This window comes from Myotis yumanensis, unplaced genomic scaffold (genome assembly GCF_028538775.1).
Source record: "Myotis yumanensis isolate MYYU_CA2020_CCGP unplaced genomic scaffold, mMyoYum1.0.hap1 SCAF_8, whole genome shotgun sequence".
NCBI classification, from domain to species: domain Eukaryota; kingdom Metazoa; phylum Chordata; class Mammalia; order Chiroptera; family Vespertilionidae; genus Myotis; species Myotis yumanensis.
In genome coordinates this window covers 909,251-936,366 of record NW_027223759.1, presented here as the reverse complement: position 1 = coordinate 936,366, position 27,116 = coordinate 909,251, and the positions used below count along the sequence as shown (strand labels likewise).

Genomic DNA, 27,116 nt, shown 5'->3' with positions numbered 1-27,116 from the left:
GCTAGAGCCCAAAGACAAAATAGACCCAGAGGCACGGAAGCAGGAGCAGACTGAGGCGTCTCAGAGGGACGGGGTGGGATGAGGGGAGGGGAGAGATCAACCCAAGACCTTGCTTGATGTGTGCGTCACCCATGGACACAGACAATAGGGTGGGGAGGCCTGGGACGGGGGTGGGGCGGGGGGGCCAGAAGGGGTCAATGGGGGGAAAAGGGGGACATCTGTAATTCTCTCAACAATAAAGATAAATTAAAAACAAACAAAAATCACAAATCGTTTAAAAAATTTCTCTGTGAGCACCTCCCCAAGAGTGGCAGCGAGGACCCCCCCAGCCCTGTGGTTCCAGACCCTCTGGTTGGACTCCTGGCTGAATGACCAGGCGGTGATTTTGTAATGAAACCGGGAAACACAGTCACAGCAACACCTCGCTCCACGCTTCTGCTGGAGCAAACGAGGAATTCTCCCTACAGTACCCGCCTTGGGGCGGCATCAGGCCGCCAACGCCAAGCGCACAGGATCTCTGTGTCACCTGCTGGGGGTTCGCTGGGAGTTGACCGCACCCTGTCCTGCTCCATCGCTTCAGAGGGAACGGGTTCAGCTCTGACAGGAGCGTTTCCAAGGCGACTGGTCGAAAGCAGCAGGAGGCGGCGGAAGGGCAGAGCCAGATGGACCCATCAGCCAATTCTCTGGGCGTCCCTTTCATGACTGATTATCCCCCGGCAGCGCTGTCAGGGGGTTGTCCTCGCCGTTCCACGGCCGAAGCTGTTCAGCACCAGCTGATGGAAAGGGAAGGTGACCACGGCCCACCTCGGTGCCTCGATGGCTCCGGCCTCATGATGGCAGCTGAGGCCAGGCCTGACCTCGGGGGAGCGGCAGGAGGGAGGGGGCTTCCTCTGCCCCCGTCTCACTGTCTCACTGTCTCACCGTCTCACCGTCTCACCATCTCACCATCTCACCGTCTCACCGGAAACGGGTCTGGCTGCAGCCCTTTGGTACTAATGGCTCCGGAAGGAGGTGGGGGGCACCCGTCACATCGGCGCATCTGAAGTCACTGTCATTCAAGGGCGGAATTCACTTTTGTTTCAGAGCTTCAGTTTCTGTGCCGCAATTAGGACTTTTTACTTTTTTTTTTTTTTACTTTTTTTGATTTTTTATTTGAAGTTACAGTGTCTTCGAATACTAAGTTAAAAGCAAAAATGGAAAAGAATAAGGCTTAAAGAAGATTTAAGTAAACTGGATTTATAAAAAATAAGGCCAGATACAGAATAAATAAAACACTAAAACAAAGAATTCAAAATATTTAAAGGGCTTACTAATTTTTATTTAATCCTCACCTGAGGATATGTTTTCATTGATTTTAGAGAGAAAAATGAGGGAGGGAGAGGTGGGAGGGGTGCGGGGGGGGGGGGGAGAGAAGCAACATTGATGGGTTGCCTTCTGTATGTGTCCCGCCCACCCACAGCCCAGGCATGTGCCCTGACGGGGACTCTAACCTGCATCCTTTTCCTGTACAAGACGACCCGCCAACCAGCTGAGCCACCGGCCCAGGAAAGACATAGTTTGCTGGTATTGGTTCTACAGATGGTTGGTCAATTATTTCCCCCAAAGCATTACTTCCCCTTTTACCACGTGTTATGTGAAAATATTGCGTCTCGCCACCATTACTATGTAGTTGTGAAAAACAGGTCACAGCAATTCTGCACGAATCCCATGTAGACTGACTGTGTGCTGCGCCGTTTACTAATGGAAAACGTCCTGTGCTTTTGCACGTCTACTGTTGGTGACGTTTCACCAGATCAGATGTCCAGCGAGGCTGACCGAGGTCCTTCCCTCCTGCCCTGTGAGTGCCCGCAGCACTCTGGATTATAGACATTATTTACAAGATCTAAAGGCAGGGCCTTTGAATTTATATTTCTGAATTTATATCTTATGGAACAATTCTGGGCATAAAGGGGAAGATAAAATATATTTATTAAGTGACTCAACAGGCCCTAGCTGGTTTGGTTCTGTGGATAGAGCGTCGGCCTGCGCACTGAAAGGTCCCGGGTTCAATTCCAGTCAAGGGCATGTACCTCGGTTGCAGGCTCTGGTCAGGGCTCCTGTGGGAGGCAACCAATCAATGTGTCTCCCTCACATTAATGTCTCTCTCTCTGTCTCTCCCCCTCTCACTCTCTCTAAAAATCAATGGAAAAATATCCTCATGTGAGGATTAACAACAACAAGAACCAACAAAGAAGAAAAAAATGAATAAACAGTTGATTTAGTTTTTGAGAAGAGGATTGATGGTTGTCTGAGAGGAGAATGCCTTAGAAGTCAGTGTTAAATAATGTCTGGGATTATTACGGATTGAATAAATTACTAATTGAATAACTTCATTCTCATTGGGATGTAAACGTTTTACTATATAGTCACATCTTTTTCTCTGGAGCGTCCTGTCCCAACCTCACTGACTGATTTTGTTAAAGAAAATGCAATTTGGTAAAACAGAATTTTCTCAGATGCTTCAATTTTTAGCACCGGCTCCTACAAGGAAATTTTAGATCCAAAAGAAGATACCACATTCCTTAAAATTCCCGAGTCAGCGTTGGGCTGGCAGTGATGTGATGGACTCTCTCTTTTGTTTTGTTCACCTTCTTGGATCTTTTAAACAAGATCTTTAGATTTTAGGGGCAAACATGCTAAAATCACAAAGTACCATGTTAACTGATTTTGAAAAATTTCTTCCCCCTACTAGGGATGGAGCCCACAACCAAGGTACACGCCCTTGACCAGTATCGAATCCGGGGCCCTTCTGTCTGCAGGCTGATGCTCTATCCACTGAGCAACACCGGCCAGGGCTCTTTTATCACTGTATTAGCTCTCCATCTTGTTAAATTTTCTCTTTACTTTTTATTATTTTTAGAAATAGAGCCTTGCTATCTATTTTCATAAGGCTTTAATATTTACATAAGGCTTTAATAACTTTACTGACCCATGACTTTTTTATGGTATTTTATCCACAAAGATATTGTGTCCGAACAGGGTTTTTGTCAGTCCCAGGGGTCATTTTATGCATCTCTAGCATTTTATACAAAGTGATCACTTCCTTCTCTGTGGTGCTTTAGCCACACTGGGGTCTTGTTGCCTAGGAGGTATATCACTAGCATGAAAGGATGAAGTTTTATCTTCGGGGGAAAGCCGGTTCCTTCTGTCTGGTGTAAATACCCTGACTTGCACACCCACATCCACTGTAACAGTGAACCAGGCAGTTGTATAGCGGGGTCGTAGACTCCGCTCCAGTTTCACCTCCGTTTGTTAACTACTTTGATACGAATTCCTCCAAACATTTAACAGAAAAACCTTCAGGTTCACGTGCTGTTGGGCCCGGGGCTGAGGGTGCCCTCCCTCCGGCCACGTCCGGTCTCCTCCTCTGGAGGCTCCAGGTGATCGTAGCGCCAGCCCCTCCTTGGACCACGGGGCCCCCCGAGAAGCTCCCGGACCCTCTCTCACCCACGCCCACTCCTTTCTCTCGCCCTTCACCTTGGCCCCATGCTCTACAAAGCATCTCCGCTCACACGGGGTTTTGCTGCAAAAATCACTTTATTTTCAACGGGAGGTGAGTCTAGAAGTCTCGGGTATAAAAGTCTCAGCGCTCAGCCTGGGGCGGGGACGACGAGGCTTTGGACGCGCTGCTGCTGCTGCGAGAAAACACCTTGGACAGAACCGACGTGACCCGGGCCAGCATCTTGGACCCCGGCTTGGAAGCGCTGGGCTTGGCGGCTTCTGTGGACAAAGCAGAAGCGCAACATGGCATTTCTCAGACACCCTCATGCTGCCCACCCAGCCCGTGGTTAGAGGTCAGGCCTTCACAGGCATCACACACTCTAGGGCAGCCGTGGGCAAACTACGGCCCACGGGCCGGATCCGGCCCGTTTGAAATGAATAAAACTAAAAAAAAAAGACCGTACCCTTTTATGTAATGATGTTTACTTTGAATTTATATTAGTTCACACAAACACTCCATCCATGCTTTTGTTCCGGCCCTCCGGTCCAGTTTAAGAACCCATTGTGGCCCTCGAGTCAAAAAGTTTGCCCACCCCTGGGCTAGAGTGTCAAGGCCGCATAGCAGTAAGCATAGCTCTTCGTCTCTTGCACCTGCTACCCCCGTTAGAAATGTACATGTAATTTTTGTTAATCCTCACTCGAGGATACTTTTTCCGTTGGTTTTTAGAGAGAGTGGAAAGGGTAGGGGGGAGGCAGAGAGAGACACACACATACACACACACACACACACACACACACACATGGATTCGTTGCCTCCCACACTTGCCCCAGCCAGCGCTGGGGATTGAACCTGCAGCCTCGGTACATGCCCTCGACCAGGAATCAAATCCCTGACCTGTGGGTGCTCTAACCATTGAGCAACACCAGGCAGGGCTGTTAGAACTGTATTGATTCTCTGAGAATTCAATAAACAGAGAATCAAAACATCTTCACAGATGTTCTAAGGAGTTGGCACTGAGAGATTGAAAAAAAGAAAAGGTGATGCCTGGCTGGCGTGGCTCAGTGGTTGAGCGTTGACCTATGAACCAGGAGGTCACAGTTTGATTCCCGGTCAGGGCACATGTTTGGATTGTGGGCTCGATCCCCAGTGTGGGGCGTGCAGGAAGCAGCCGATCCATGATTCTCTCTCATCATTAATGTGTCTCTCTCTCCCTTTCCTGTCCTCTGAAATCAATAAAAGTGTATTTTGGAAAAAAAAAAGAGAGAGTTCCATTCTAGTTAGATTATGATGTCAGCAAATAAACTTAGCTCTAAAAGCCCCTCCTCTTTTTTTTGGGGGGGGGGGTGGGGGCCATTTTTGTAGGGCTAAGCCACAGGAAGAATAACCTCTCAAAAAATTGTTAAATCCTAGTGTCCTGGGTTCTGGCTTGGATAGAAACTGTGGTATGATATACCCTCATTTTGTGGCTGGGTCTCCACGGGAAATGTCGATTCACAGCATCATATTCCTCATCAAAATCATTAAGAAAATGTGACAGCACTTCAGACAAGACAAGCTGACGGGCTCATTTGGACACCTGAGGGATGTAGGATCATATTTCCAGAAGTAGTTCAAGCTCACAGAAAAAAACAAAAACCACACCAAAACCGAACCCAGGAGCTTCTGTGCATACGTGCACAGCCCGCGGCACAGGCAGCAGGGCGGCGGAGGCCTGGGAGGGGCCGCTGTGGGGTGGACGGCAGTCCATGGGGGAAAATGGGGAAAACTGGGGCATCTGGAATACTTTCAACAATAAAGAGAAATTAAGAAAAAAGGATCAATTTCAGATTTGATAACTGAACTATTGATCAAAGCAGTAGACAAAGTCCTCTTTTGAATACTTTCTAATTTAAGTTAAAAAAAATAAATCTCACCGTTTGATACTTTAGCAGGCGTCTCTGGGGCACAGTCCTTGGTCTCACTGAAAGCAAAGGAAAAAGCATTTCAAGGTCTGCGTACCGACCGGGGGAGGAATTACTCAGCGAAAGGACAGCTGTCAGCCGTTCTTCCCGTGGAAGTGAATGCGACGTACCAGGTCCCTGCGTGTCCAAAGGGGCGGCTGTGATTCCTCAGTGGGCTCCCCCCATTTCACAAACGTTGGCGAAGTCCACCCCACACACCGTGTAACCCTGAAACCGTTCATGTTGCCGGGCCGCCGTCACCACCCTCCTCTCCGGACGTTTCACCTTCCCAGCTGGTGCCCGCACCCTTCAGCGACTAACACCCACTGTCCGCGCCCACCCCCGGAGCCGCTCTTCTCCTTCCAGTTTGGCCACGAAGTATCTCACGGACGTGGAGTCATGTGGTGTCTGTCCTCTCGTGACGGACTTAGCCGTGTCTTCAGGTCACACGTGCTGTAGCGTGCCCAACCTCCTCCCTGTTACAGGCCGAGTCCGAGCCTCGTCCCTGGTGCACCACGTGTTCTCTCTCCACCGTCCCCCAGTGCGTGGCTCCCAGATCGGGATGGTGCTCCACGCTGCTGGGCACGAACTCTGGGCGCCCGTTCTCAGTCCTGTGGGCGCACACCCAGTCGTGGGCTTGCTGGATCGTACGGTAGCTCCACATTTAGCTTTCTTTTGAGAAACTGTCGTACTGTTTTTCACAGCGACTGTACCATTGTAAATTCCCAACAGCAAGTACAAGGGCCTATTTTTTGTGTTTCTCTCCCCCCTGCCCCGCCCCGCCACCTTCTTGATTGACTTAAATGTTTCCTTCCCAAGAGTTGTTATCGTGTCCCTCACGCAGGACCTCAGGACAGCTAGTGTGTCCCTCACCCAGGACCTCAGGAGAGCTAGTGTGTCCCTCACCCAGGACCTCAGGAGAGCTAGTGTGTCCCTCGGCCGATGGCCCACCCCTTGCTCTCAGGTGGGCAGGCACTGGCTGCCCCTGGGATGTTCCTGCCCGGGGCCCCCATCCACTGCCTTGGGGTGTCCAGGCCTAGACCATCCAGCCACCACCCCGGCTGCGCTTCTGTTCAGGGGAGACGGCAGCATCTCCCATCCCTCAGAACGTCTAGGATAGGCCGGGATATTGCCGACAAGTGGAAACCTACCCTTCCCACCCCAAGGGAGGAACCGGGATCTGGGCTCTTTCTACCCAACCGGACCGCGCCTGGTGCAGGACACGCCGGGGAAGGGCGAGTGCACCCTGTGGGATTTCCCTCCAGGGTGAATGTGGCTCTCGCTCACTCGCTCGCTCGCTCACTGGGCCTTCACTGGGTCGCTGCTGGCCCTGGGCGGGCCTCCGGACTCCTGTGCCGTTGCTGTGTCGGCAGCTGTTTGCCTGGCAAACAAAGGCCCGCAGTTTCCCGCTCCCAACCTGCCCGAACTTGGCTTTGATTTGGTTCGCTCCGTGCCGGGTCCTCATCTTTGCTACCAGCAGGAGGGAGGTGCTTGCGTGACTAAGTATGTGTGTTTAAGGAACCATCGCGCAGGAATAAAAGGCACGCGTGGTCCAGGAGCAAACATCCCCAAGTGGTGTGAGTGGCAGTGTCCAGAAGAAACAGTTCCCTCGTGCTGGGGGTCGGGGGGGGGGCAACAGGAATCTCTTTCTCCTCCTACCCACTGCGCTCCCACAACGGAGAACGCTGCCTCTTGCAGCGCACGCCTGTGTGCGCACTTAGAGCCGTTTTAGATAAACTTGAACCGCGTTAGGCCTGGTTACCAGTTAGATGGCAGGTCTAACTAGTAAGTGCTGTGCTCTGTCCTCTAGTCAGCCTGACTTGGTGTCTCCTCCTCATGCAGTTGCCGTCCATCCTTCCCGTCGCTCAGCAAACTCCCGTGCTCCCTAGCCGTCACCTGGGAGCCTCCAGCCCTCCCGGCCCTTCTCTCCCCGGGTGGTTCTTACAGGCGGTCGCAGGGACGTGCGGACAGGCAGGGGGTCTGAGCGGGCAGCCTCGGCAGGCACTGCAGAGGCCGCTGGGACCGGGGGCCTATGTCCCCGGTGAGAACAAGTAATGAAGGGAAATAAGACGCTCGGACATTGTGAGCCCAGACACATGGAGGCCCCGGGAATCAACATGGGGGTCACGTGGGAAGGGGAGGCCTTTGGGAGCAGCCATCGTGGGGGCTCCGGGAGGGAAGGCCTGGGACTGAGCCACGGCGCCATCGTGGCTCTACCAGGGCCCGTTCTCCCGACCCAGCCCTTCCCCTCCGATGGCTCCTCCCGTGCTGCTTTGCGGCCACGTACCTGGCAGGTGAGCCCAGGTCCTCCTGGTTGTAGGACGACGTGCTCATAATCCTGTGTATGAGGTGGTGGATCGGCTCCGTGGACTCCCCGTCTTCTTTCTGCAAAGGTGGAACCCAGGCGTCAGGCACTCACATGCACAGCGTGAGGGCGCGCCTGAGGGATTATTGGAAAGATGGACGAACCCATCGTTCTGATGAAAATGTCTCTTTCCAATGGAATCCGTGGGCGGTGGCTCAGTGAAGACGGTATTTTAATGTAGGAGTTTGAATGGGTTTTAAAGATAAACCTTGCACGATGTTTGAAGAATATTAGCTTTCCACTTCTGCACTTCACTAGTATTTTAATCAGGTTTTACTGGCTTCAAAAATAAAGGGAATAGATATAATCCCGGTCAATCTCAGAAGCTACCAGGTCAGTCACTGTGAGTGGCACTCTCATCTGCTTGCTGGGAAGTCATATGTGAATTTCATGGCCATACCTTTTATGAGAATACCTTTATTCTGAATCTCCAAAAAGGCTATTATGACTGGGAACATTACTCACAATATATTTTGACTTTTGCTAATGTAATACAACAACATTTCTTTAAAAATATTATTATGCAAGTTTCACGTATACAGCATTGTAATTCAACATGTGTATACACTAAAAAGTGATCACCCTCATTAAGTCTAGTTACTCTCCATTACCATCCAATCGACCCCTTTGACCCCTGTCACCAGTCCTACCCTCTTAACTTCTGGTCACCACCTATCTGTTCTCTGCATCTGTTAGGTTTCTTTATGTTTTTTTTTTTTTTTGCTTTTAATTTTTTAAAAAATTTTCACATGTGTGAAATCACATGTTATTTCTCTTTCTCTTTCTGACTTATTTCATTTCACATTACACCTTTAAGGTCCATCCATTTTGTCAAAATGGCAAGATTTCATTATTTTTATTATTGAATAGTATTCCATACATATGTAGCCACAACTTATCTCTCCATTCATTGTTGGACACGTGGGTTGCTTCTATATCTTGGCTACTGTAAACAGTGCTGCATGAATATAGGGAGTGCATATATCTTTTCAAATTAGTGTTTTCATATTCTTCAGATAAATATCCAGAAGTGGAACAACAGCTGGATTATGTGATTGTTCTATTCTTAATATTTTGAGGAACCTCCATACTGTTTTCCATGTGGCTGCATCAACTTACAGTCCTACCGACAGTATACAAGGGTTATATTTTCTCCACGTTCTCCCCAACATTTATTATTTCTTATCTTTTTTATAATAGCCATTCTACAGGTGTGTGGTTTAGATTTGCAATTCTAATAGTGATGTTGAACATCTTTTCATGTACCTATTGCCCGTTTGTATGTCTTCTTTTGAAAAATGTCTATTTTGATCCTCTGTCCATTTTCAGTTGGGTTATTTTTTTTATTGTTGCATGAGTTCTTTATATATTTTTGAATATTAACCCCTTGTTGGATGTATGATGTGCAAATATCTTTTCCCATTTAGTGAGTGGGTTGTCTTCTTTTTTATTGATTTCAGAGAGGCAGGGAGAAGGAGAGGGAGAGATAGAAACATCAATGATGAGAGAGAATCATTGATCAGCTGCCTTCTGCACACCTCCTACTGGGGATTGAGCCCACAACCTGGGCATGCGCCCTGACCAAGAATCAAACTATGACCTCCTGGTTCATAGGTTGATGCTCAACCACTGAGCCATGCTGGCTAGGCTGTCTTTTTGTTTTAACAATGGTTTCCTTCACTGTACAGAAGTCTTATTTTGTTGTAGTCCCTTTTGTTTATTTTTTCCTTTTTTCCTTTGTTTCATTTGCATTTGTGGTCAGATCCACAATAACATCTAGGCTGATGTCAAGGAGGTTGCAAGGAATTTTATTGTTTCAGGTCTTCCATTCAGCTCTCTGGGCTTCCTGGACCTGCATGTCTATTTCGTTTCCCAAATTAGGGATGTTTTGAGCCATTATTTCCTCAAATAATTTTCAATTCAAACCTAGATCATCTGAATTTGTGTGGATCTTTTATTTTCTTCCTACCTTGGCCCTTCCTCTGGTTATATCCTACCTGCATAAGGCTTTTCTACATAGAATCTTCAATGAGTGTTTATTAGCTAAAATACAATAAAGGCTGGAGCTTATTAAGTAATAGACATAAATAATTAGCTTTCATTTCTCCCACATGGTTTCCATTTTATGTCCTCCCGGGGCCTCTAACTAACCCAGGTCTCCTTCCGTGACCTGCGTTCCCTCAGTTGAGTTTTATGTCTTCGCCTGTTCATCATTTCTCTTATCCTATGAACATCACCAGGCTCCCGAGTGACAGGAACCACTTTAGTGTTCTCCTCTGCCTAATGAAGGAGTATTCTGGACAGATCTCCCCCTTTCCCATACATGTCGGGTCACCGGCAGCCCTCCTCACTCACCTCACACTGCGGCTCATTCCCCCAGAAGGAGTCGGTGACAGCCAGGATGGAGGAGCGGGTGGGCTGGTCCACCTCGGCGGCGGGCCACTTCACTTCCCTCCCCGTCGGTCCTCCTGGAGGCTTTCCGGTGGCCTCCGGGCTTTCCGTATCTGTCTCCGTGGCGTCGTCCTCACATAGTTCACAGCTTTCTTCTCTTAGGTCCTCTCTCAGAACAAATTCATAGTCATCAGTGGTCGCCTCCTCTCCCATGTGACTTTCAGACTCACCTTCAATATCATGAACTACTAATCGGATGAGAAGATCTTGTTTGTTCTGAACGTCTTTTAAAAGCTCCACCTTGGTGATATCAGGCTTTCTTAGGTTCTGAAAGGAATTTCGGCCAACAGCCTGCAATTGAAGTGACAAAGAATATTAAAAACAAGTGCCTCCATCCCTTTTTCTATGGTTCTGTGGTCTTAGAGCCATGTTAATAGGATTTATCGTTTTCAATTTAAATACCGTTTCCTTCCCTACCACTCACTTGTATGTTAGTAGCATTTTAAGGACCAAATGGAAATTATGAGACATACTTGGTGTCTATCATAACTTCTTTTACACTCGGAGATCATATTCATCTACCATAACTTACTTCAAAGTATAGAAGGTCTATAGCAGGTCCTTTTTTTCTTAAACTTGGTATTTTACTTTTCATCCACTTACTTTTAAAGTTTTGTAACAGAAGTAGCTGTGATCATCTATTTTTCAAAAATTCTAGATAAGGAACCATAGAGTAACCTTTTCTTTCCCCAATAAAAAACTGTTATTATCTAATTTTGATTTTTAAAAGACTAATACCAAAATTGTGAACGTTTTGATTTTGATCCTTATCCTTCTGCTCCTGGATCTTTGGACACATGTTTTTCAAAAGAATGTTTAGAACATACATCTCCACTCTTCTCTCATTTCCCTCATCGAACCTCACTTTCCATTCTCCACGTTGAAAGACAGTTCAAAGATATCGATGATTAAATAAGAGAGTTTCCCCACTTTTGTAGTCTTTGATGATGCCACAGAGCCTCTATACTGACTTAAGTTAATAATCGTTGACCTCAACATGCCTTTGCAACATGGTAAGTCCGTTTTCAGAAAATAGTGCCTTAAAGGAATATGTAACAATATATAGAAACTGCCTTCTTAGGAAATTAAAACAATCCATTTTGATTTTCTGTGTTAGTGGAGGGAACCGGTGGTTGAGAAAATCCAAAGTTATTCTATGTGGCTGTGAGATTTATTACTGTGTGTGGTTTTAATAATGTATACGCCTCGTGTGCTGGGAATTTGTCACCTCAGAGCAGAAAGTAAAGCCCGTAGTGGAGCTGACAGTCACCTGGTTCTCTGATCTAATTCACTGACTTCTGTCTTTCCTTCCTCTGTGCGGAGAGAGACTGTATTGGTACCCAGATTGGTGCAGGTGACATGTCTTAGCAGAGCTTGCTATGTCTGCTTCTTTATTTCTAAGTTTTATGTTTAGGATGGCTTTTCTCCCCCTTAGAGGATAGAGGATGGGGTAATTGTTTGGTTGACGTAGCCTCTTCCTGCTTTCTTTGGTCTATAAATGACTTCAGCAAAGAGAGCTGGCAACTAAGGGTAATATTTGTGACAGAGAATTCTACTGATAATTAAAAACTGATTTTGAGTAGTGTTACACCACTGTCTGCTCACACTCTTACTCCCGAGAGAGTCCTTGTACATGGATGAAGACTCCAAGTCGCATGCTAGGGCCATGATGAGAACCCATATGGAACAGGAACGTTTTGAGCCAGAAAGGATTGGTCCAAAAAGTTGAGGACAAAGGAGATGAAATTAGTGTCTCAGCCCACGAGAAACTCAGTTATTTGGGTATAAAAACAGAAAGCCCTCGGTAACATATTTACCAACCCTGAGCCTGAGTTCTGTGGGCTGCAGGGCAGGGAGCACAGTCCTATCCATTTTTTCTCTAGTTTTCCAGGCCACAGACTGTATGCCTGGACACACCTAGTCGTCCTATGAACGAGCACCATTCGACCAGGGGCTTTGATAACGAAGAAAAATGTGCAGTGGATCAGGGTCACCCCACTGCCCAGACACCCCCTGTCCTCAGGGGCATAGTTTCCTTGTAACAAGGGCATCATGTTGGCATTTTAAAGTCCCAGGCGGTTTCGTGTATGTGGGGCTTGAATGTGAGCGGCAAGGCAGAGCTAGGTCTACAGAAAGAGGACACAGGGTCGTCAGGGCGGTAGCATCAGGGCTGCTGTGTCCAGGAAAAGCGGGGAGAGGGAAGAACTGTGTACTTCTTTGCAGGATAGAAGAAATTGGAAAAGGCGAATGAAAGTCGGATAGTAAGAAACGAGTGTAATCTAAGAGTTTGTCGCCTAATGTTTGTGGACACGTTGCTAAAAGCCAGCAGGTTGCTGCTGCGGGAGAGCTTCAAGTCTGAGCAATTAAAGCTACTTTAGGTCGTTTTTGAACTTTCCTATGTCCTGATAGCCTAGCTGTCCCTTTGAGGCGCCTTTCGACATCCCCGGTAAGAACTGCAGGAACGGCACGAGATTGTGTTTCTTCTGAATCTTCACATGAAGATTATAGCCGCAGTCAACCTGCTTTTACTGTGAAGGGTATGCCCCTGTGCTCCCATTCTGTTTACAAACAGAGCAACACCGTTTAAACGGATTGTCTTAGGAACACTGGCCCGAGACCGTTAGAGGGAACCACCACGTGCCAAGTCCCAGGAAGTCAGATGACTGTCGGGCTGAACCAGCACAACCAACGCCCCCGTTGGGCTGGGCCGCAGCAGCGACACCAGAAAGCATCCCAAATACCCGTTCGGGGAGGAGAGTCACACGGCCACCTCGTCTCACTCTTCACCTGTTTGCCTGCGGCTGCGTTCACACTTACCTCTAAGGGTTTCATGTCCAGACGCCCCGTCCTGTTCAGCGAGGTGCGTCTTTCTTTCTTTAGCTTTTCCTCATTGGATGTGTCTGCGCAGGAATAACTTCTCCCCTGCATCGATGCTCTTCTCACTTCTGCTATGCTGTGCCCGGTGTTTCTTAAACACTCCATCTGAAGCTTCTCAAGAGGTTCAGTTTTTACCGAAATCACTGCTAAGTGTTGTGAAAGAATGCCGGGATCTATTTTGATGGGCTTGTTCCCAATGTGGGGGACGATTTTAATTTGCGTTTCCTCTCCCCATGTGTTTTGATCGGGCGCTCCATTCTTCGTGTCAGCGTTCGTTTTGAAAGCGTGTTCTTGCGCCTTCTGGACAATCCTGTTCACGTCTAGATCTCCAAAGTGGTCCGCATGGGAATCCTTGGAGCAATCGGTGTCTGTATCTAAGGTAACGCTGGAAACACCATCGATGATTAAATTGGCCACCTTTTGGGGGAAGACTCTGTTGGTGCCTTTGATGTCGTAGTAAAGGTCCTTGTAGGTCCCGGATTGTATCAGCACGTTGCTGTAAATAGAGTCGATAATCTGAGAGATCATTTCGACACTTTCCGGGTTTAAAAGCTGCCCCTCAGGGTCAGCAGCAACGAGACTAATGTTACTTTTGGAAATCTCCGCCGACACAGATTTGGTCAGCTGAGATGCAATTTTATTTAGCTCGGGCTTTGATAAGTTCTTGGCATCTTTGCTTGACGCACTGGGCAACTTTACCAGTTTGGCTAAGAACAAGGCCAGTGCTTCCTCTAAACACGTGGCATCCAACATGGAACCTTTTTTGGAGGAAGACCTGTCCTGGGACTTAAGTTCAACAATTTTGACCACCTTTTCCATAATTTTGACAGCTTCCAGCCCCAGTTCTGAGCTCGATACTTCTTCCCCTCCTTGCGGTTGAAATTTAGAATTGGAAATTTCCTTCACCATCAAGAAGCCTATTATGTCAGAGAGGACATTGCTCTTCCCCATTAAGTCCTTGAAGATGGACATGTGGGAGCCAGAGTGCTTTAACACCCGGGTGTAGACAGAATTGACCACCTTTTTGATCGTTTCATTGTCAGATAACGGGACAGTCGCCAATGCCTTGGCGGGTGGTATGAGTTGGATCTTACTTTTCGAGATAAATTCTTGCAGGGAAGTTAGTATTTTGGACATGATGTTTTGCATTTCAGTTTCTAGGGATTTGTTTCTTTTCTTGTCCACGTTGGGATACACAGATAAAAGCTTGGACAGAAACTGGACGGCAATTTCCTCTATGACGTTGTAAGGCAGCCTGTGGGCGGGCGCGGGGCGGGGCTGGGGCGTGTCCGCGCTGCGGATGGCGTCCTTGAGGATGTTCTCAATGATGCTGTCCACTTCTGCGCACTGACGCGGGGTCAGCTCCCCCGAGAAATAGCTCTGCAGCTGGTTCCCGGACACCTCTCGCAGCGCCAGCTCCACGATGGTCTCGGAGAGGATTCTGCAGCCACTGGCTGCACAGTTTCGTATCATCTCCTGCGAGCCAAACTGGGACAAGAGGTTCCCATAAATAGAAAGGGCCACCAGCTGGATGACCTCGTCGTCGTTGGGATGTAAGGACTCCACGTACTGAATGCTTATGTCTTTGTCCTTGGAGATCTCGGTCATGATGGTGCCCAGTAACTTCATTTGCAGGAAATCCAGTTCTGTGAGCCACCCGCCCTCCTCGGTGACTGCTTTGGTTTTGGGTGCGACTGAGAAAACCTTATGTAAAAGAGCAGAAATCATGTTCTGTAAAAACTCGCGAGGCAGCAGGATGGCGTACGGCGAGAACGTCTGGCACTCTTTACTGGCTGTCTGCACCACCTTCTGGACCTTTTTGACAATATCCTTACATTCCAGAGGCAGACACGCCGAAGATGGGACCTCATCGCTGGGCTCCAAGTTCAGCTGCTGCTGAAAAATTTCATTGATCACTGTGCTGGTCAGTTTTCTTGCTAAATTTCCCTTGTTGCTCTTTATATTCTGACAAAGGGAGTCTTGAGACCTATATTCCTTCAAAATATTGCATACAGAAGAGTGAACAACTTTGTTAACCAATGTTTTATCGATGGCCGGGATTCTATCTAGGAAAGACACCTTATTTAGAGGGATTTCTTTCATCACTTTCTGCTTTTGGGACATTTCCGCCCCCGTTGCTTTCTTAGTGGGAGATGAGGCTCCATCTGCCGTTGGCTCTTTCTGCTTAGGAGGCCCTTTAGGAACGGATGACCCTTTACCTCCAGGAGGGACTAGCGGGCCTTCCTTTTCTGGCCTAAATACCTTAATCTGAGCCTTGGACAGCTCCTTCAGCAGCGAATCAATGAGCTTCATGGCTGTGTCGAAGAGGTCGGCTTGATGTTGGCCATCACTGACATTTTGGCATCTATCAGATGTTTGTGCTTCTGGTGAGGCACAAAAGACCAACTTGTTAACCATTTCGATGATAACATCCTCTAAAAGTTTAGCAGGGAAAATCCCAGGCTTACTTTTCGGTGGGTCCTGAGCACTGTCGGGTTTCCTGGGTTCATTTTTGATCTCCTTCACTTCCACTTTCTCTTTTCCGCCCTCTCGCTGCTTCTCTTTCTCTCTCGCGTTCTCGTTATCCTTTTCTTCTTCCTTCTCCGGGGCAGGGAGATCTTTGTCGACCGAGACGGGTAAGTCCTTCATTGAAACAGACTGGGCAAAATCCTTGCGGACCTCTTGGGTGACATGAACTGTATCACTTGGGGTTTTTTTGAAACTTGAATAATCTGATTCTGGGGCAAAACACGTCTCTAAGATATTGTCATAAATATTTTCAGTGACATTTTGGACACGTTCATAGCCTGCGTAATGTTTGTTTATATCGACTAGCGGGAGAGTGCTTTTTCTCCACTCAGTGTTCGCCTTTGGGGTTAGTGTGGCCTCTGTGTTGGTCGCTGCATTTGTCACTCTGGGTGTCCAAGGTAACGGACAGGGCTCGTCCTCTTGTCTCAATGCATTTCCTCTTGTTTTGTCAACCTTCTGTTGGTTTGTGTCCAAATCTGGTCCCACCGTTTCCTCCTTCCGCCCCATCTCACCGGGAGCCCCTGGAGTCTGTGTGTACGCCTCATTCCGTTGCTTCTCTTCATCTGTTGCCACCGATCTGCTTTTCTTCTCAGTTTCATTATTTTTACCTGCTCCCGTCAAATCTGACTTCTGACTATCTTTACTTTTCACACTCATAGTTGGAGATGTACCTGTTGATACATTCTCAGTATAATTTTTAATTGAGATGGTCATTTTATTTTCATTCTCTTTCTTTTTAGTTGCCAGCCCTGCAGCTGCCCCCGGCAGCAGGTTCAGCAGGTTGCACTTCATGGTTCTAGTTAGAGAGGTGACTTTACGCTCTTGGGTCTCGCCTTTTCTCACGGGCGCCTCCTCACTCTGGACGCTTTCCTTTCTACTTGCTGTTCCTCTGTCTAGTTCCAAAGTTCCCAACACGTGTTTCCGGACTGAGGTTGGAGAAGTGTATTTATATGATTGCTCTGAAAAAGTAAGTTGGTTTCCTTTGAGGCCTGTGCTACTCAGTGCAGTGGTTTTCTGTGGCAGGTGCTGAACCCTTTGGGTGATGTGATCTGGATTTAGAAATGAAAAGAAGGTGGAAGACCAGTCTCCTGAGAACAGGGGTTGAATTTTGAAGGCAGAGATTGCCTTTTGGGCTAATGCAGCAATCGTTTCTATTAGCACGTGACCTTTATCATCCTCCTGCATGTCACCGGAGTCGTACTTCCCTATGAACTGATCGTACACAAAGTTGGATATCTTATCCACTGTCTCTTTGTCAATTGGTGGGAAAGCAAAGACTTCTTCAGCATTCGGTAGAACTTTAATTTCACTTTTCCTGAATTCTCCTATCAGAGAATTTGCAAATTTTATAGCCAACCCCACAAGTTCTGTCTCCGACATCCCTTTTTTCTTAGGTTCTTCGGCAATACTTAGGAGGGAAGAAAATTTGCGAACAAGGTCAACCACTACGTCTTCCAAAAATGTAGCCGAGTAGAGGGATGTCTGAGTCTTTTCTTTCCCAGGTTTGGTGAGTGCAGAGCCCCCGTCACCCTGTAAAAATGGCCTCAGATGATGGTCCATAATTTCCTTCATAACGAAACCCGCGACTTTGCTGAGGAACGAGCCTGCTTTTCTGTCTGCATCTCTTTGCACTTCCGCTTGAAAGTCAGATTTTTTCAAGATATTATTACATATCGAGTCAACCAGGTTCTCAATCATGTCTAGTTGGGTACTGTCGGCATTCTCTTCCGCCCTGGCGAGACGGATTTCGTGTTCCGTAATCTCTCTGATAATTTCATCCGTCAGTTTTGAAGCTGCAGCCACAAACTCGTCATCGGGTGAAGCGCCTTCCTCCCTGAGCTCGCCCCCCGTGTGGGCGGGAGGGAAGATACTCGCTATGAGCTTGTGAATGATGTCTTCCAACAGCACGCGCGGCAGCACCGTCATGCACGGGGTGGCGGGTTCGGCCTTCGTGATGACATTCAGCACGTTTCTGATGATGTTTTCGGTTTGAAGGGAAGAGCAGGAAGAAGATACCAATTCTCCTGACACTAACGACTGCATCTGATGATCATAAATTTCTTCCAATAGTAAGTGATAAATTTTCCTGCCGAAAGAAGTCGTGTCACTTTGCATAACCTTGTAGACTTGAATCAGAGATTTGTATTCACCTAATATCTTTTCATAAGTCAGGTTGGCTGTTTTTTGAACCATTTCTTTGTATCTTGCCGAAGAACACATATCATTATCGAAATAATTCGAAACTACAATCTCCGACGTGGTGAACTCCAGAACAATTGATTGTACTAATGTCGTCACAATGTCGGTAATTTTCACTTTCACTATGTCTGGGTGCTCAGCAGCCAAGACGTTGTGTGAGAACGCGTACAGGAGTTTACATAGCAGCTCTGCGATGACCTCCTCCAGGAAGGCAGCCGAGTTCACCACGAAAGCCAAGTTTCCTTGCTGAGCGTCGGTGGCTCTCTGTTTAGCGTCATGATCGACCGCAGCTGAGAGGCATGTTTTATCTCCGGGTAAAAATGACTGGAGATGATGGTTAAATATTTCTTTTATGATAAAACTCGCTATTTTCGAAACAGGCATCTTACTTATCCCTTTCTTATCCTTTGTGAGAGACTGATAGAGCTTTGAGCGTGAAAGGTCGGCGTAGATGGAACCCACCATGGACTGGATATCTTTCTCCGAGATCATGCTCTGTTTCCCACTGCCATGTTTGACAATGCAGATTGCGTGTTTGGAAATGATGGACATGATTTCGTTTATCAGCCTTATGACGTTATCGCTGAGCTCCGCCTTGGAAGTGCCCTTGCAGTCTGCGCTGGAGGCCAGTGGGCTCACCTGGGAGATCAGCTGGGCGACCACCTTTTCCAAGTGGGCGTGCGACAACATGGTGGTGTAGATAGTCGACGCCTGTCTTTGGAATCTTGATTTAGTGATGTAACCTTGGACTCTCTTTATCAAAACATCGACGTTCAGGCTGGCGTACGACTTAAAGCGAAGCTTTCCTATCAGCTTTGGGTGGATTTGGAAATCAAACGTGTGGGCCAGGAGGCTCTTAGTCACCCTTGCGGCCAAGGTCTTTGTGTCACTGAGGAAATCGTAATCGGGCAGGATGTCCATTTCATATTCTTGCAGCACTTTGCTGAACACCGTGTCCACAACGCTGCTGAGGACATCTCTCTCCACCGGAGGCAAACGGCACTGCCCCTCGGCGTTCTCCAGGATGCGGACCGGGGCTCTGGACAGCTCTTCTGCTATCAGATGTATGAGTTTCCCAGCTTTATCCAAAAGCTCATCTTCCGAGTCTTTTGCTGATTTTGTTTGCACAATGCCCAACACCCTGTGGAATATTTTCCTTAAAACTCCAAAGATCACATCTTCCAAAAACGCTGCCGAGTAAACATTGGCAGGAGGCCATGGCCTCCACTCGCCGTCAGGGTGAGTGTCTGTGGGGGAAGGCAATGCCTTTTGGTCCACAAACGGCTGAAGATGTTGTTGACAAATATGTTTGATGATGAAACCTGCTATTCTGTCGATGAGAGCGTCGTTGCTGCCTTTGATGTTTTGTTCAACCGATTCCTGAGACTCGGAGTTTTGTAAAATGTTTTCGAAGACAGAGTCCACGAGGTGCTGGACATCATCTTCTGAATAAACAAACTTGGTTTCTTCATCATCTTTTGAGAACTGGATGTCATGTTGAGAAATTTTCATCCTAATATCACTGATTATATTTGAAGCAATTTCATTGAAATTCACTCTGGACCTGTCTTTTAGAGTTTCTGTGTTTGGAACAAAGTCGGATGCAGAAGAGAAGATTCTAGATAATAGTACTCTGATCATGTCTTCTAAAAACGTGTATGGCAGCAAGGTATTATACGGAGATAAACTCGGGCTTGGCGTGGTGGGTTTGCTGATGTTACTAATGATGTCCTGGATGATGTTCTCAGCTGTGGAAATAGAACAGGAAGATGACAGATCACCAGAGAACAGCGGGTGCAGAAGGTAATCAGAAATGGCCGCTACAGTTAAATTGGTGATGTTTTCCACAAAAGCCTCGCTGTCTTCAGACTTCTTGTCAGCCTCAGGGTCCAGCCCGTGCTGCTGTAACACGTTTCCGTAAACAGAGGACACGAGCTCATCCACGATGTCTGTGCCCACAGAGGGGCAGGCGCCCCCCTTGCCGCCACCGAGGATGTGAGTTGTAGCTTTGTCGAAGTGGGTGGTTATCGAGTTCACTATTTTTTGTGTCATGTTTTCCAGCTCATTGTCAGTGTTCTGCTTGGAGCTGAATATCTTTGCTACAAGTCTGGCCACAATTTCCCCTATGAATGTGTCAGGGGGAACGCCTGTGGGTGAGGGCCTCTTGGGTCTGTGCGACGCTGTGACCTCACTGAGGACCTGTTTAACCATGTTCGATACTGCATCCAGTGGAGTATTTGGACGGTGCAAACCTTCTTCACACAAAAATGGTTGAAGATGGTTTTCAATAATCTCTTGGATAATAAAACTGGCTATTCGGTCCACCATAACTGGGCTTCGGCTCACCAGGCTGTTCTGGATTGAGACGAGAGAGTCAGGCATTTTCATGATGTTCCGATACACAGAATCCACCATCTTCTGGGTGTTTTTCCCTGCACATAGCTGTGGATTGTCACATATAGTGAGCCAGATTTTGTGTTTTGAAATGGCTGATAGAACCTTATTTATGATACAGTTAGACATTTCACTGAAATCTGAACTCATGAACTCTTTTCTCCCCAGAGGGGAAGCCTTACTGGGTGGAGCAGTGAGTTGGGCTAGAAGCCTCCTGATGATATCCTCTAAAAAGGAGTGTGACACCCTGGTGCTGTAGCCTCCCGCAGACCTGGATCTGGAAGCACATTCTCTCAGGGTCCTTTGTAGTTTCTGCAGGATGATTCCCGCTTCGAGAGGGCAGCAGGAGTTCGGGCTGAGCTTCTCCCGGAAGCAGGGTGGGAGTTGGTGGTCCACGATCTCTAACAGGATGCCGTTCGCTATTTGTCCTGCTAATGAGGAGTTGTCATGCGCCAGATTCACACCACAGGTCACTTTCAATTGATATTTCTGCAAAACGTCGGGGTAAACCGAGTCAACAACCCTCCGCACCCTGTCCTTTTGGACTGGCGGGAAGCACAGTCTCTCCTCCACGTTCCGCAGAACAGTGATCTGCGCGCGCGCAAACTCCCTCACCACGTTGTTGACAAGTAGTGTGTTCATCTCACTGAGCTGGGCCTCCGTGATGCTTTCATTTTTGCCCCACAGGGAAGTGGAGAGATCGAAAAACAGTTCTGAAATGATTTCCTCCAAAAATGTGGCCGAATAAACACCTGTACTCCTACTCCCCAGGTGTAGCTTGCTATGGATGGCGGTTTCCTGCCTCCTACAAGGTGTCACAGAAGAGGAGCTTACTGAACACTTCCTGCCAAACGGTGGTGACTGTGTTTTGGAGCGGACCATGCTGGAGAGATTTAGGGATCTGGTCAGAGCGCGACTGTCACAGCTGGTGAAGCCGGCAGAGCCTTTACCTTGTCCGCATCCTGCTAATTCTGGCCTTTTTGCTTTGATAAGCCCCGACTGTCTTTCTTGTGTTCGACCCTTCAAGTGCGGGCTTGCACTGGGCGGGCTGTGAGGGAGTTGAATATTGTGACAGAGTTTGTCCATCAGGGACTTCACCAAGCTGTGGGAAACGAGGGTGAGCATAGAGTCCGATGACAACACATCTGTATCCATTTCTGCCAGATTTTCCAAAAGATCTGACATACAATCTCCTTGGGACTGTTCACAGCCCATGGCCCCCTTACAGTCACTAAAGCCCTCGTCTTCTACACTTTGAAGCATTTTTAAAAGTTGACATTCTTCCGCAGACATTTCATCAGAAAGAGGGCCATGATCAAGAAAGGCCGTGTTTGTGCATTTTTCCAAAAGCGTTCTGATAAGTTTCTCACACACGACATTGAGAAGAAAAACGGATTTGGGGGTGAGCCCTAAGTTATTACTCGAGGACGATAAAGATTTTCTTGCTTTTTCATAACAATCCATAGCCTCACCTCTGCGTTCATCTGGTAAAAATAAATCTAAAACAATATTGAAGACCTTATTGACTACTTCTTTGGATTCACGAGTTTTCAGGCTACCAACGATACTGTCTAACTTGTATGCCAGGTAATCTAATTTCTCATTTTGAATGAGATGTTCATTTGGGTGAGTAGATGATTCCCAGTTTCTGCAACTTATCTGTCTTTTCATGGTGTTTGCTTTGTTGCCCATGGACACACTATTGCTTCTGAGCACGGACAATGGTTTACTTCTCCCATTGCTTTCAAGGTGATGAGTTATTCCTATCACTTTGGATAGTACGTGAATCACTCCTATTAGGAGATCCTGGAAAAGATGGTCAAAGTCAGTAGCAGTGACTCCTGGGCAATAAATGTACTTTGTTTTTAAAGAAAACATTTGCTGTGCAGTGTCAGGCTCTATAATGTTACTATCGCAAAGGATTTTAGTAATGATTTCAGAAATACTTAAAGCAAGTTCTCCGATAGAAATCGACCTGTTTTCAAATACTTGAGAATCAATGGAAATAATCTTGTTACATCCTGAATTTTGGCTTTCCCATGCCTTCGCACTTTCTCTGCCACCTCGGATGCCATCAGAAATGCTCGAAATTAAATGGCAAATGACAGACTCGGTGAGATGCTCACAAAGTTGGCAAAGCGAAGAATCATTATATATGCTTCTTAGACGCTGTTCTGACTCGTATGTTTTCTTTAACAGTGCGGAAACAATCGACATCTTCTCACTGGGCACTTCAAAAAGAAAACATAATTTGTAGCATGCATTAAGAGAAATACGGAAAATTCAATATATCGATAGTTATTTACATATGAGTTTCACCTTTGGAACACTTCACTAAAGAAAAAGAAAAATTTAGTCAAGAAAGAAATTGGGTTTTCTTCTGATACTTATTTCCCACCTTGTGGAATCATAATTTTAGCCAGAAAGTTGAGAAAATTAACCATGAAGAATTAAAATTCCAAGTCAAGTGCTGATGTCTGACTTGCTTAGATAGTTACGGGCTTTAAGAAGTTGGAAATTCTGGGGCAGAAAAATGAGTTTCGAGTTGAGTTTTACATCCTAGCATGTCCACAGTGATATATGGGGACCTCGTATCATTACTGAGGACATGTTTTGAGTCACAACATTTCATGGTGTGCTGTGTGTCACTCAGGAAACGAAGGAGTTGAGCGGCCATAAGAACACAATGAAGTAGGATTGTGCTCACTGCAGAAGTGTAGGGGCTTTGTGGCCATGGCAGTAGTTTTCTAACCCCTGGATTGTAGGTTGTCACAAAAAGGGAAGGCCATCCCAGCCAGGCGTAGGACTCCCTTCTTCCTCCCACTCAACAAGACATTTCCTGCAAACCATGCACCTGGTTGGGGTGGCCAACTTCTTGGAGGGCTGGTCAGAGCGCCAGCCTTGGTTCTCAGAGCTCCCTCAGGACACAGTCATCTATCGTCTATCTACCCCGTCACGTGTGGGAGGAGGCAGGTCTCTGGAGGTGGGAGGGGTTTAGCTGAGCTTTGACTGCTTGAAAGAGGGTCCCATGTGGAGATGGAGGGAGCGAGGAAGGAATATTCCACATGAAAGGAGGACCATGAGTGAGTTCCCTGCGAGGCACCAGACACCAACGGGATGGAGTCATCTATCTGCTTTTGTTGGCTTTGTTTTCCTTTATTAAGTTCAGTCAGGCCCTACTCGGGGACAGGCCATTTAGGAGCCTGAAGCTGCAGTTACACACTGCTCACCTCAGAAGAAAGGCCAGTTCTAAGGCTGGAGAATGACCTCTGCCTGCAGGTGGCGGGACTGGTAGTATGTGCTCTCGTATTTGAATGTCGGGCAAGTGATGTATCTGGACTGGCGATGTTGCTTACTGGTAACTGGAATTATTGATCCAGTTCAGAGCTATTACAGTATTATTAGATTCCATTTTATGAAATTGCCGATAATCAACAGGTTTGGACATGCAAGAATGGCTATTGCATGTGGTTCAACCTAACATATGCAGGCAAACATTCTTAGAAAGGGAGTGACAATACCTTTGTAAGAATATGTTTATAGTACTACACCTAAAAGGAATTTAAGAATACTGCAATGTAAACAAAACCAGGTGTTTAGCCAAGCGGGTGTGGCTCAGTGGTTGAGCATCAACCTATGAATCAGGAGGTCGTGGTTCGATTCCTGGTCAGGGCACATGCCTGGGTTGCAGGCTGGATCCCCAGTGTGGGGCGTGCAGGAGGCAGCCGATCAGTGATTCTTTCTCATCATTGACGTTTCTATCTCTCGCTCCCTCTCCCTTCCTCTCTAAAATCAATAAAGATATATGAAAAACAAAAACAAAAAAACCCCAGATGTCGAATGCCACTGCTCTTACAAACTGTGACTAGTAATGGCAAAGACGTCAACTGTACACCATGAAAAGACGAGTTGCTAACCTGCAATCCGCTAACTGTGGCTTTGGCATGAAGAAGCCATGCACGAGAATCTTAAAAACTCTTTGGAGCTCATGCCTTGTGCTCCACCGGCTCTCACATAGTCCCATCATCTCTCATCTAGGATGCGGGAAACTGAACACCACACCCTTTGGGGTTCCAACCCCGTGAATGCTAGACTCTTTGTCAGGGAGGTTCCTGACACAGTAAGAAGTACCGAGTCCCCACCTCCAAGGCTGTTTTCAGAAAGATGGCCCATGCAGCTCCATCTAGAGCGGTGATGGCGAACCTACGAACTCATTTTTTTGGTTGATTTTTCTTTGTTAAATGGCATTTAAATATATAAAATAAATATCAAAAATATAAGTCTTTGTTTTACTGTGGTTGCAAATATCAAAAAATTTCTATATGTGACACGGCACCAGAGTTAAGTTAGGGTTTTTCAGAATGCTGACACGCCAAGCTCAAAAGGTTCGCCATCACTGCTCTAGAGACCTTTAAACATACCTGACTGTTCTTTTTCTAAATTATGTCAACGTTTAGAGGAAGTTCTCTCTTTTGCTTACCTCTGGTTTTGAAGTTCTGGAAATATGTGACCACACATGTGGTTACATGTCTTGCTACCAAATTGATTTCATTTGGACCCAGTTCATGATCAGCAAAAGCAATGACTTCAAATTCCTTCACAGTCTTTCCCTTGGGGTCGCTCTTCTCCCACTTTTGCAATAAAGAAAAGTCTCCCCTGCCGGCTCCCGGGTTTCTGCTTCTTCCTCTGGGGGCGCAGCGGGTCCTGTCACCCCACGTGGCGAACACACTTTTCTCCTCCTCCTCTTGTCCTGCAGGGCTTGGCGTGGAGATGAAAAATGGTTTCATTGTCTCTGTGCTTTCGTTGATGGGTGGTTGACTGGGAAACCCATAGCTTGACAACACAGTATTGACAATATTTTCTGCTGCTAAACATATCTTGAGTGGAGAAACAGTTGTCTGAGTTTGGTTAGGCCCACCAACGGGCTTTGGGGTCCCGTAATGAAACACTTTTGGGTTTTTAGCTTTTCGCATTTCTATGAAGGACAGGCCTTGCTTCAATGCTTCTTCTGTGGACTCAGTCACCCGTTGAGCCAGTTTTTGTAAGATACTGCCTTCCGGCGTGGTTTGATCAAACGACCATTCCCTGGGGCCGCGGTCTGGGACCTTGTTTCTAGAGGAGGCTGGCGCATTTCCTGAGTCAGGCCTTTCCCTGGGCTCCGAGCTTCTGACCGGGCCTTCTCCGGGGGCTCTGGCACATGCAGGTACGTTGGGTGGGCCCCTGTACCTTTTCCTCGCGTCGTCTTCAGGATAAAACACCAAACCAGGAATGCTAACCCGTGGAGGAGGCCCATTCCCAAAATGAACTTCCTTTGCCTTGGGAATTTTCATATCAGTGGCGAATGCAAGGTGATTAACAATGTAGGTATTTTCCACTCCCGGGAACAAACTGGGCAGGTTTTTGATCAGAGACTCACTGACGTGCGTGCACTGGTCCATCAGCGCACCGATGATCTCACTCGCTGCCACGTTCTCGTGCAGCGCGCTGCCCGGCGGCTCCGCTTGGCCTATCTCCTTGTCCAGCTTGTTCTTGAGGACACCCAGCATGTCGCTGGTGATGGTCACAGCGCACGTAAGCAATTCTGAATGGAATGAGTGGACCTGCAGAAAAACATTCTGTACGTGTTCCTTGGAAATCATAGCACTGGACCTGCCATCATCAGCAAGCTTTTTCAGCGACTGCAGTTTAGGGAACATCTTTTTGCTTAACAGTCTCTGCTGGGCCGGGAACAGGTTTTCTACAGGCATTTTCACTATTTCGGAAAACTCGTACTTGCAGGTGTGTTTGAACTGCAGGTCTACAAACGCCTCCAGCGTGCCCAGCACCCTCTCCACAATGTCCAGGACAATCTGCTTGGTGGAGCCCAGAGACATGTGGTCCTTGGCGTCCATGTAGTAGATGGGCGCACCGCCGAGGACGTCCTTGGCTGGAAGGCCGTGTTTGCTCTGAGCGGCCTGTTCCTTCCTACTTGCTGGAGTTTCCTTACTGTCCCGGGTGGGCATCTGGGACAGAAAGCACAGCTGTAGTTTCTCAAGTAGCATTTCAACGATCTCCCTCGAGAACATATTGATTTGTGCCTTGGTGGCCTCCGCTCGCGTCGATGTTCCTTTAAGACGGTTATGGAGCCTGCTTTCCCAGTCCTCGGGGTGCGTCAGGTTTAAGAGGGAAAGATAATATTCTAATTCCTTCGATTTCATTGAAATGACAGTCAAAACATTTTCAGCCACTACCAGCAAGTTACATTTTTCACTTTCCATGTCGTTTGCTTCTGCCTGCCATTTGTCAAACATTTTTTTAAATATCCCGTCCTTGGGAAAGATCTGCTCGAGCTGGGAAGAGACGTTTTCCAAGTAGAAGCAGGCCTGCTTCTCAGCGAAGCCCCTCGCGCCCGGGCGCCCCGGGGGAGGCTTGAGGTCCGCCGGAGCCGAGAAGGTGCCCGGCGCGCACACCCCTTGCAGAACGGCCCGGACGATCCTGTTGGCTGCCCCGATTTGGTCAAACGGCAGCGCCTTCATACTGACCACGGCTCTCGTTTGCCTGGCCTTTTCAAACTCGGTCACGGTCGTCTCCAGGATCGCGCTGGTCACGTGCGTGGCGTGCGCCCTCAGGTCTGCGGCGGGCAGCCTGGCGCCCCGCGTGCCCTTGGCGTCCCCGGCGGTGAGCGTGTGCGGCAGCCCCAGGCAGGTCTTGGACTGGCTGCTCCTCAGGGTCCTCTCCCCGGGCCCCACCTTGGCCTTGCTCTTGGCCCTAACACCACCAGGGCCCAGGGGCGGCTTTGTCTTCAAATTAGGCAGAGAAGTCACTTTTGACTTTGCTTTTACACTTGTTTTAAAACCTGGCTGGAGGCTGCCCTTCGGGTTCACTTTAAGGCTCTGGAGCC

General features: G+C 47.6%; 1 protein-coding gene across 1 annotated transcript in view; it reads right to left on the bottom strand.

Moving 5' to 3' along the window:
- Positions 1-3,622: 3,622 nt before the first annotated feature.
- FSIP2 (fibrous sheath interacting protein 2) overlaps positions 3,623-27,116 on the bottom strand; it is a 50,593-nt gene continuing 27,099 nt past the window's right edge. The window contains exons 10-15 of the mRNA XM_070423239.1: positions 24,717-27,108; positions 13,055-22,467; positions 10,142-10,528; positions 7,709-7,806; positions 5,872-6,032; positions 3,623-3,759 (exon numbers count right to left, since the gene is read on the bottom strand). Coding sequence (XP_070279340.1) covers positions 3,623-3,759; positions 5,872-6,032; positions 7,709-7,806; positions 10,142-10,528; positions 13,055-22,467; positions 24,717-27,108 — 12,588 coding nt within the window. The remainder of the gene's footprint in view (positions 3,760-5,871; positions 6,033-7,708; positions 7,807-10,141; positions 10,529-13,054; positions 22,468-24,716; positions 27,109-27,116) is intronic.